Here is an 11,627-nt window from a genome sequence, read left to right on the forward strand (position 1 = left end):
CGTAGAAAAATCTATTCTTTTTTAATTCATTTTCTTATTTAAAAATACTTTTATAATATAATAATAATAATTTTTTTTAATACCAATGTAAAGTAAAAATTAAAAAAAATAATACTAGATATGTGAATATTAATTCAACGTAAGATTTATTGATATTGAAACATGAATGATCATTCACTGTAGTATCGATTTTGTGTTAAAAAAAAATTTACTTTGAATTGATGTTTGCAAACTTTGCTAATCAAACTTTTTTACAATGCTTTACCGCATTTGATAATTGTGATAATATAAAATTTTTGTAATTAAGAAAACTTGTATTAATTTAAACTCAAATCATTTTTCAACATAGAATACATAGTATACGATATTTAAAGCTTTTTGAATTTTAATACATAAAATTAAACATTTCTACAATTATCACGTTTATCCTAAGTTTTTATTAGTATCTTTTCAAATAGTAAGTAATATTTCTAAATTTAGTTAATTGCAGAGTTCAACGGACTGATGATATGACGAAGCTCTTGTTATCAGAAATGCAAAAAAAAGAATCTTTTAATAACCCATATATATTTGGAAAATTGAACAAAAATATATGGAAAAATATTGCTGAATCTATTAACAATCATTGTTTCAGCAAGATATTAAAAATTCTTGTTGTTGGGTTTCACACTGATATTTTATTGCACGCTTGGATTGTTATACAGTGACGGCCTTAAAACGTAAAACGTACACTTCTTGGTTCTCTCTCAAAGCCCACGCGTGTGGCGTTCTTACACTCTTTCACTTACACTATTTATTCTTACACTTACACTTTCTACACTTGTTACTTAGCAACACACTAAACATCTTTTGTTAAAAACATTTACTTCTTTTTTAATATATTGTCTGTCAAGGAATGAACACGTTTATAATAAATATCTTTCAATCTCGAATAAATCTAGTGATTTATACATTAAGTCGCTACATTTTTGGTGACCCCGACGTGATCACGGTGTGAGCTGAAATATCTCTTGACGCGGGAAGTTTGATTTCCGAAGTGCCATTTGGTGTCTACAAGAATCTTCGAATTTTGATTTCTGGATCGTCTTGGTTCTTCTCTGGAAGCATCAGTTTAATAAAATGCCTGTGGACAGAACTCCTGTTAAATCTGAGTCAACTCCGTCAACTTCTACTACTTCAGCGTCAACCGTAAGCCTACAACAACAGGTCGGAACAGAGATTTTAAATTTATCTTCTGGTTTTGAACATCAGTCATCGGGTGAGTCCACTCAGATCCATTCAAATGAATTTCGCCTTTTGAAACTTCCAACCTTTTGGCATAAACAACCTAAGCTGTGGTTTGCTCAGATTGAGAGTGAATTTACTGTATACCGTATCCGTTCTGAAGATATTAAATATAGTTCAGTTATTCGTCATCTTGATGAACAAGCGTTAGTCGCGATTTCGGAGATTGTTGAAAATCCGCCTGAAATTGATAAATATAATCAGTTAAAGAAAGCACTCATTCATCGTTTCACGGATTCTGAAGAAAAACGTTTGAGACAATTATTAGCTGGTATTGAGTTAAATGACAAGAAGCCTTCAGAACTTTTACGTGAAATCCGTCGATTATCCGGTGGTTCTTTAGCAGATAACATTTTACATTCGATTTGGCTACAACGTTTACCATATAAAGTTCAAGCGACTCTTGCAGTAGTTGAAAACGTACCTTTAGTCAAGCTCTCGGAACTCGCGGATAAAATAGTTGAACGTGATACTGGTTTTGAAGTCGCGGAAGTTAATACGCAATCTACCTCTAAACAATCTGATTTTGCTGATTTGGAACAAAGAATCGCTGCGCTTGAAGTATCTCATCGTCGTGGCAGATCTTTTAGCCGATCTAGAAGCAGATCAAAATTCAGATCAAATTCACGAAATAAAAGATCTAATTCTAAAGATCAGTCAATTTGTTTTTATCACAAAAAATTTGGTAATAAGGCAAAGAGATGTACCATTCCTTGCTTGATGTCAAAAACTCTTACCGACTCTCAGGAAAACTAGAAGCGCCGTTGAAGATTGAGGCTGCTTACAATGGTTTACCTTGCCATCGCCTCGTTATTTTTGACAAATCAACTAATTTACATTTTCTTGTTGATACTGGTGCTGATATTTCCTTAATACCTAAGAGAGTTTTGTTTAAACCATTACCAGCTAATTTTAAACTTTTTGCTGCCAATGGTACTCAAATTCATACTTATGGTTCTAAAACTCTTTCTTTGGATCTTGGCCTCAGGAGAAATTTCCGTTGGAAATTTTGCATCGCGGATATTCAACGTCCCATTTTAGGTGCAGATTTCCTTGGATATTTTAATCTCTTAGTTGACATTAAAAACAAACGCTTGGTCGACTCTGTTACTGGCCTTAAACATTTTGGAAAGATCCAAGAAGTTTCACAATTATCCATATGTACCATGTCTCCTGACTCTCCTTATCACAGGATTTTAGCGGAATTTCCTGAACTTACTCGATTTGCTCCTCTTTCTTCGGTGAAGTCTTATGGAATTGAACATCGTATCATCACGGAAGGATCTCCTAAATTTTCAGTTCCCAGAAGACTTTCTCCGGAAAAACTCAAGTTTGCCACGGAGGAATTCAAGTTTATGATGGAACAAGGAATTTGTAGACCTTCGAGTAGTACTTGGGCAGCCCCTTTACATATGGTTCCCAAATCGGAAAATGTTTGTAGACTTTGTGGTGATTATCGTGCATTAAATTCGGCTACCATTCCTGATCGTTACCCACTGCCTCATATTCAAGATTTTACTTCTGGGCTTTATGGTAAGAATATCTTCTCCAAGATTGACTTAGTAAAAGCGTACTATCAAGTACCCGTCGCCAAAGAGGATATTCACAAGACCGCCGTTACCACACCTTTTGGACTTTTTGAATTTTTAGTCATGCCTTTTGGTCTTCGTAACGCAGCTCAAACTTTTCAAAGATTAATGAACTCACTGGTCAGTGATTTAGATTTTGTTTTTTGCTATCTTGACGACATTCTTATAGCTTCCAAAAATGAACAAGAACATATTGCCCATTTGCGCATTATTTTTAATCGTTTATTACAAGCGGAATGTCAATTAATGTATCCAAATGTCTTTTTGGACAAAAAGAACTTTCTTTCCTTGGATACCTAGTTTCAGATCAAGGTATTAAACCTACAACAGAAAAAGTAAAATCTATTATTGATTTTCCTAAACCTAAGACAATTCATGATATGCGCAATTTATTGGCATTATCAATTATTATCGTCGCTGTCTTAAAAATGCAGCCGAACATCAAGCTTTACTTACTGAATTTTTAAAGGATAGTCGCAAGAGAGATAGAAGAGTTATCCCTTGGAATAATGAAACTGAAACAGCCTTTCAAAATTGTAAAGAAGAACTTCTCCGAGTTACTACTCTTTCTCATCCTGCTCCACATGTTCCTTTGATTTTAACTTGTGATGCTTCTAATTTTGCTGTTGGAGCGTCTCTAGAACAAACCATTGATAATGTTAGTGAACCTATTGCATTCTTTTCTAAAAAACTTGATCAAACTCAGAAGAATTATAGCACCTATGATCGAGAATTACTTAGTATTTATTTAGCTATTAAGCACTTTAAATATTTACTTGAAGGACGTCAACTGATTATTAGAACAGATCACAAGCCTTTGATTTATGCTTTTCGGCAGAAACTTGATAAAGCATCTCCTAGACAGATCAGACAATTGGATTTTATAGCCCAATTTTCTACTGATATTGTTTATATTTCAGGCAAGTTAAATTCTGTAGCCGATGCTCTTTCAAGAATTGAATCAGTTTCAATGCCAATTATAGTTTCTCTTGATGAGTTAGCTGATTATCAAAAAGAAGATGAAGAACTTCAGGACTTACTTTCTTCGAACTCTTCTCTTCAGTTAAGGAATTTATTCTTTCTGGTTCAACTTATTCTTTCTGGTTCAACTTCTCCTATTTATTGTGATTGTTCCTCTGAACTAATTCGTCCTTATGTGCCTAAATCTCTTCGCAAGAGGATTTTCGATGTTGTTCATGGTCTTGCTGATCCCAGTGGTAGATCAACAGCTAAACAACTTTTGCATAAATTTATTTGGCCATCTTTAAAAAAGGATGTTAAAGAATGGACTCGTATGTGTCTACCTTGTCAACGTTCCAAGATTTCAAGACACACGAAGAATGTTCCTGTTAGAATCGCGATTCCGGATCAACGTTTTCAACATGTCCACTTAGACTTGATTGGTCCTCTTCCATCTTGTCAAGATTTTCGTTATTGCCTCACGATTATTGATCGTTTTTCACGTTGGTCTGAAGCTATCCCTCTTAAAGAAATCTCTGCTGACACTGTTTCTACAGCTTTTTATACTCATTGGGTAGCTAGATACGGTTCTCCCTTAACCATCACCACGGATCAAGGATCGCAGTTTGAAGCATCTCTTTTCAAGGCTTTAACCAATTTGATTGGTTGTGACAGGAAAAGAACTTCGGCTTATCATCCTGCTTCAAATGGCATTTTGGAAAGGTGGCATAGGACTGTCAAGACTGCCATTATATGTCATCAGACGAAGAATTGGCTAGAGTCTCTTCCTTCGGTTCTTCTGGGTCTTCGTTCGTGTTTTAAAGAAGATTTAAAAGCTTCACCTGCGGAACTACTCTATGGAACTACTCTTCGGATTCCTGGAGAATTTTTTATTGAAGAGGATTTTCCTGCGGATCCTGAAATCTTTTTAGAAAAACACAGAATTCATATGAGGAATGTTAGATCTTCACCAACCAGTCATCACATCAAGAAATCTCCTTTTGTACATAAAAATCTTTGTGATTGTACTCACGTTTGGATTCGTGATGATGCTGTCAAGAAATCTCTTCAACCTCCTTATTCTGGGCCTTTTCTTGTTGTCAAACGTATTTCTGATTATTTGTTCTCTATAAACGTTTCAGGTAATATTGTTAATGTTTCTACGGAACGGCTTAAACCAGCTTTTCTTCCTAGAGAAGATTTTTCTGCAGTTTCTACTTTCTTTCCTTGCTCTTCTTCTACGGAACCTGTAACCAGTTTGGATGTTCCCGCTTCTATTTCTGTTCCTGTTTCAAGACCTTTAAGAACTTACCCGGCTAAGAAGAAAGTTCATTTCGCAACGTAGTCGTCGCTTAGGGGGGAGTACTGTGGCGTTCTTACACTCTTTCACTTACACTATTTATTCTTACACTTACACTTTCTACACTTGTTACTTAGCAACACACTAAACATCTTTTGTTAAAAACATTTACTTCTTTTTTAATATATTGTCTGTCAAGGAATGAACACGTTTATAATAAATATCTTTCAATCTCGAATAAATCTAGTGATTTATACATTAAGTCACTACACGCGCTCCTCCGTCGCGCCATCTCGCCGGTCTATTTACGGACCCGTTCGGGCTTTACTTAAATCGCACTGTTGGCGCGAACAGTCTGCCGGCCTTGAAAGGTATCTTTCAATCTTGTTGTAAAACTCGAACTTAAAACTATTTGCTTAATTGTCAATAGGGAGGACACAGATTTGATTGATGGCACGTTTGGTTACGCCTTTAGACGTTTTTACGCTAACTACGCGTACATATCCGTCGTTTGCGACATGGGTTTCGATGATTCGGGCCATGTGCCATTTTAATGGTGGCAAATCTTTGTCTTTTAGTAGGACAAGCGTTCCGATTTTAATCGTTTCATAAGTAGGTCTTTGCCATTTGTAGCGATTTTGAAGTTGGGTAAGATATTCGCTGGACCACCGCTTCCAAAAATTTTGTCTCATTTGAGATAACAATTGAAACCGTGTTAACCGGTTGGTGAGCACGTCAAAAAGGTTGGGCTCTGGGAAGGAGTTCAATGGTTCACCGATAATAAAGTGTCCTGGCGTGAGGACTTCGTAATCTTGAGGATCATTGGAAGTAGCGCAGAGCGGACGTGAATTTAACACCGCTTCGATTTGAGCGAATATCGTTCCGAGTTCTTCGAACGTTAATGATTGATTGCCGATGACTCGCTTTAAGTGTGTTTTTGTCGACTTCACGGCTGCTTCCAAGAGCCCACCCATATGAGGTGAATGTGCTGGGATAAATTGCCATTGTATGGCTTGATCCGCTAGAAACTTTTTGACGTTACCGCGTTCCTGCTCTAACATATTTGTAAGTCCCCTGAGCTCGTTATTCGCACCTATGAAATTAGTGCCATTGTCGGATACTAATTTTGCGCACCGGCCTCGCCGAGCGATAAACCGTTTTAACGCGTTAAGAAACGCTGTCGTAGTCAGATCGCTGACTATTTCTAAATGAGTGGCCTTGGTTGCAAGACATACAAAGATGCAGAGATACGCTTTTCCAGTTTTATTTCGTGATAGTTTTATTGGAAAAGGACCCGCGTAATCTACGCCTGAATTAAAAAACGGTCGATTTGGAGTTACTCTAGATCTCGGTAAATCTCCCATCAATTGTACTTGATTGTTGGGACGAACGCGAAAGCATGCTATACATTTACGCAATACACGTCGGATTGATTTGCGTCCGGACAATGGCCAAAATTGTGAGCGTAAATGAGCGAGAAGTCCTTGAGCACCGATATGCATTTCTTTTAAATGACAGTCGCGAATAATTAAGTCGGTGAGCGGGTGTTTAGCAGGTAGCACTATCGGGTGCTTTATTGATTGATCGACATTCGCGTGACGAAGTCTACCTCCTACCCGGATGATTCCGTTCTCGTCTAAAAAGGGATTTAGAGTTATTAGCTTGCTTTTGGTAGATACGCGTCTACTTGCTTGAAGATCCGAAAGTTCGGCAGCGAATTCATTTGATTGCGTCGTGTGGATTAGCGATTCCATAGCTTGTCTTAACTCTTGCACCGATAAAGGGCCGAATTCTCGCGCGGGCTTATTCAATGTGTTTGTTTTGAAACGTAAACAGTACGCGACGACTCGCTGAAGACGAGAGAGAGATGAAAATCTAGTGAACAATTCAAACCCTGAAAGAACGCAATGAGATAATAATGTCTGTTTTTTGAGTTCGGGTACGTCTGTCGCGTTTGAATGGAGTTCACTCGGCCACTCCCGTCGATCACTACTCAGCCATGCCGGTCCTGTCCACCATAAAGGCGAGTCCTTGAGCGCCTGTGGAGTTGCGCCTCGGGAGATGATATCGGCTGGGTTGTCCTTGGATCGGACGTGCGTCCATTGTGCTTCGGGTGCTGTGCGTTGAATAGTCGCAACTCTGTTTGCGACGAAAGTTTGTAATTCTCCAGGTCGATGTGCGATCCAGGCCAAGGTTATGGTCGAATCGCTCCAATATTGCACATGATCGAATTTGATTGAAAGTGCTTGCTGCGCCATTTTTCCAAGCTTGACGAGTGTCACGGCTCCGCACAATTCCAGGCGAGGTAGAGTGATGCTTTTGAGAGGCGCCACTCTTGATTTGGCACAAAGCAATCTAGAGACGATTTCCCCTGACGGATTGGTGCTTCGCACGTAGATGCAGGCCCCATACGACGCTTCCGACGCGTCACAGAAGCCGTGTAGTTCTATTGTCTGAGGTTCATCACCTATTATGCGTCTCGGTATCGAAATTGAATTTATTTCGTTGACTTGATTTTGATATTGTACCCACATTGTATGTAAGGGCAGCGGGAGTGATTCATCCCATCCAATTTTCAGTTGCCAGAGTTGTTGCAGTATGATCTTGGCACAAATGATTGTAGGCCCCATCAAGCCTAAGGGATCAAAAACTTGAGCGATAGTCGATAATACTGATCGTTTCGTCACTCGTTGAGTTTTTGTGATTGCCTGTGTCTTGTATTGTAAACAATCATTAGTAGTATTCCAACAGACTCCTAGTGTCTTGATTTCGTCGTCCTTTGGTAAACCCTTGATTTCTGACGTGTTGAGATGTGATGTGTTGAGAATTGTAGGCTCGTTGGTGCTCCATTTGTGAAGCTGAAAACCTGCCGATTGCAAGATTTCAGTTAATTCGTTCTTGAGTTTTCGCACGGTGTCAACATCTTCGCCGCCTGACAACAGATCGTCGACATAAAAATCATTACGTATGATATCACTGGTCTCAGGATATTTGTCTTGATTCTCAATAGCGAGTTGATGTAGGCATCTAATAGCTAAAAATGGTGCGCTAGCTGTCCCATATGTCACGGTATTAAGACGATATTCACGAATAGACTCGCTTGCGTCTTCTCTCCACACAATTCTTTGCAGATTACGTTGATCGTTTTGAATAAGTATCTGCCGGTACATCTGTTTGATGTCTGCTGTAATTACAACTTTATGTTGACGAAATCTGAGTACTATGGACCACAGATCTTGCTGGATGGTTGGTCCTACCCGTAGTATGTCGTTTAGCGAGACTCCAGTCGACGTGGGGCACGACGCATCGAACACCACTCTAAGTTTAGTAGTCAGACTGTCATCCCTGACAACTCCGTGGTGTGGCAGAAAATACGTTGTCTTGGTTTGCTCTGGATCCATGATTCTGGTCATATGACCCAATTCTTCGTACTCCTGTATAAATTTTGTGTATTGTTGCTTTAAATTAGGCAACTTAGCGAATTTTCGTTCTAAGCTTTTTAGTCGTTTGATAGCAACTTCTTGAGATTGTCCAAGCCGCTCGACACTGTCACGCAGCGGCAGCCTTACTTCGAAACGCTCTTCTGCATTACGCTTGTGATATCGGACGAATTCGTCTTCGCAAATCTTATCATTTTCTGATGGTTCTGCATGCGGAACGCCTTCCTCTATTTTCCAAAAACGTTCCAGCTGAGCTTCGATAGTGTTGGTGGTAGACGTCAAACAGATAGCCGCAGTTGACGCTTTTCGAGGACTCTCGACCTTTAGAGGTCCACCGATGACCCATCCTAGTTTAGTCTTTTGTGCAACTGGTTGATTTCTTCCCAATTTCACTTGACCTACGCATAGGAGATCCCAGAATATGACAGTTCCGAGTAATACGTCAATCTTCCCGGGCGTATGGAATGATGGATCAGCTAGCTTAATTGTTTCAGGTATTTTCACGTGGCGCTTGTTAATCTCCGACAGAGGAATCATTCCAATAATCTCAGGTAACACTGAGAACGTAAGATGAGCTTCGAATGCATTGAACCTTGATCGAATCGTTGTGTGAGTATCTGTGAGAGTTGATGTTCTTGTGTTGTAGATTCCACGAAGTGGTGAGTAATTCTTTTGCTGCGGAAGTTCTAAACGTTCGCAGAGCTCCTTTGTCATAAAATTTAATTGTGCGCCGGGATCCAGAAATGCACGACACTCTTGGAACTCTCCGGCCTTGTTTCAGATATGGATGATTACAGTGGCCAATAACCCACGATTATCGCGATGGATGACATGAGGCGTTACGCTTGCGGCTTGTGATTCGGTTGATGTGGTCTTTGGTTCGATGGCTGAACTTTGACTGACGCCTTCAGATTCTGTATCCTTGGCCTTGGTGACGTGTAATAACGTATTATGTTTTTTGTGACACAATCTGCACGTGCCAAATCCGCAGGCTTCAATGGAATGACCTCCCTTAAAACAATTAAAACACAATTTCAATCGTTTAATCTCCTTATTTCTAGCCTGAGGTGTTAAATTAAGAAATGCAGGACATTGATATATCCTGTGCTTTCCTTGACTGCACGTTAAGCATTCTGTGGATTTTGCTTCAGACGCCACCGCGGCGACTGACTTTTTGTTTGCGTTAATTGATTTTGTGTCGCCGCTGACTACTGAGGATTTTGCGGACTTGGATTTATCGAGCTGTAACGTTTCTAGCATAACGCACCGATCCGTTGTGAATTTAATAAATTGCGTATATGTTGCAACTTCTCTAGCTGCAGTCTTAATTTCCCATTCGCGTTTAGTGGCGTTGTCGAATTTTGCTGTCATTAAATGAACGAGAATGGTGCTCCACTGATCGGTGGGTTCACCAAGCTTTTTTAGAGCTCGCACGTGTTTTTCAGTATGATCTAACAGTTGCCGCAATCCGTTGTACGATTCTTTTTGTATAGCTGGAAATTCGACTATTGCTTGTAGATGGTGATGAACTAAGACGCGTTTATTTTCAAAATTTTTTATTTTTTAGGAGATTCCATGCAACGTCATAATTGTCCGCAGACATTTCCATGGACTCTATAATTTTCGCAGCTACGCCCTTCAGAGCTAACCGTAAGTAGTAAAACTTTTTGATGTCCGATAGATTTCCGTTTTTGTCGATGACCGCCTTGAACGTGTCTCGAAAGTTCGGCCACTGATCATACGATCCGTCGAACGTTGGTAAGTTAATCGGCGGCAGCTTTATTCGATCGATCGGATTAATCGCGTTACCGTTCTGATTGTCGGCTTCGCGAATTTCTTGCACGGCGGTTCGTGGTCGGCTGTGCCGTGCGATGAGCGCCTTTGCCGTCGCGGACGCTGTATAGTATTCCGCTTCGAACGCTTCGCGTTCCCCGTCATCCTCATACTCTTCGCTCAATTCCTCGAGTGGATTTTGATTTACGCGAAATTCGTCCCATGCTTGTTGTATCGATTCTAACCTAACTTCTACTTCTTCAATCTGGTGACTTTGTATGTCGAAAACGCGAAGCCAGTTCCGCGCGCGCGTCATCTGTGCCTTGTTTCTCCCGCGCGCCTTTACGAGCTTCCTCGCATCCGCCATTTCGACTATGTTTTATGACACGTGCGATCTCGATCGACTCGAAATATGATGCAATAGCTACTCGAATAGTAATGTAACTTAGCTTGGTTGCATAACGATGTTGGAATTCTTTCGGGAAGTTGAAACTGCAGCGTCGACTCAACGAATTCCTTTCTCGTCTCGGCCGTTTCCCCGTTGCTCTTCCTCGAATTCTGCAACGATCTGATGCGACTCACACGACGGTGCCAATGGTCTTGTCCGTTTGTGTCGCCGTTGCTTCTTTGCGATGCGGTTGCTATGCCTCTCGTGGTACGATGTTCTTTCGACTACGCTCGTTGTTACTGAGCACCGCCCCTTGCATTTGAGGTTATACCGCTTGAATTCTTTGCTTGTCGAATTATACGACTAATTCTGGCTGTGCTGTACATCCGGCTCGAAGGACCATTTGTTTCAGCAAGATATTAAAAATTCTTGTTGTTGGGTTTCACACTGATATTTTATTGCACGCTTGGATTGTTATACAGTGACGGCCTTAAAACGTAAAACGTACACTTCTTGGTTCTCTCTCGAAGCCCACGCGCTCCTCCGTCGCGCCATCTCGCCGGTCTATTTACGGACCCGTTCGGGCTTTACTTAAATCGCACTGTTGGCGCGAACAATCATGGATATAACTTGACTGCTGATAATTGTTACATTAAATGGACTAGTCTGAAAAAAAATAAAACAATTAAAGATGCAAAGAATCAAACTGGTGCAGCAAAACAAATTTGAGAATACTTTGATATTATTAATGACATGTTAAGGAAAAATCTTGCAATTGTACCATTGTCCACTGCATCAAATATACGTGGTTTTAGAATAAATATTCAAAATCAAAATGTTTTGCATTCATCTAACGAAGAACAGTATGAAAACAAGCAAAATAAGTTAAATAT

The 11,627-nt window shown here is 39.9% G+C and overlaps 3 protein-coding genes across 3 annotated transcripts; 2 read left to right on the plus strand and 1 right to left on the minus strand.

Annotated features, from left to right (window-relative positions):
- The first annotated feature begins 1,119 nt into the window (after nucleotides 1–1,119).
- Nucleotides 1,120–2,040, plus strand: LOC120358738. The gene has a single exon (XM_039453981.1). The coding sequence runs from the start codon at nucleotides 1,120–1,122 to the stop codon at nucleotides 2,038–2,040; it is 921 nt and encodes a 306-aa protein (XP_039309915.1).
- Nucleotides 2,041–2,450: 410 nt separating this feature from the next.
- On the plus strand, nucleotides 2,451–4,979 carry LOC120358739 (uncharacterized protein K02A2.6-like). Its single transcript, XM_039453982.1, has 3 exons — nucleotides 2,451–3,111; nucleotides 3,794–4,919; nucleotides 4,976–4,979. Exons 1-3 carry the CDS (start codon nucleotides 2,451–2,453, stop codon nucleotides 4,977–4,979), a joined length of 1,791 nt encoding a protein of 596 aa, XP_039309916.1.
- A 570-nt stretch (nucleotides 4,980–5,549) lies between these two features.
- On the minus strand, nucleotides 5,550–10,713 carry LOC105199705. The gene is made up of 3 exons (XM_011166906.1): nucleotides 10,383–10,713; nucleotides 9,417–10,102; nucleotides 5,550–9,344 (listed from the first exon to the last, which is right to left on the minus strand). Exons 1-3 carry the CDS (start codon nucleotides 10,711–10,713, stop codon nucleotides 5,550–5,552), a joined length of 4,812 nt encoding a protein of 1,603 aa, XP_011165208.1.
- Nucleotides 10,714–11,627: the final 914 nt, after the last annotated feature.

The sequence above is a fragment of the Solenopsis invicta genome, chromosome 10 (assembly GCF_016802725.1).
Source record: "Solenopsis invicta isolate M01_SB chromosome 10, UNIL_Sinv_3.0, whole genome shotgun sequence".
NCBI classification, from domain to species: domain Eukaryota; kingdom Metazoa; phylum Arthropoda; class Insecta; order Hymenoptera; family Formicidae; genus Solenopsis; species Solenopsis invicta.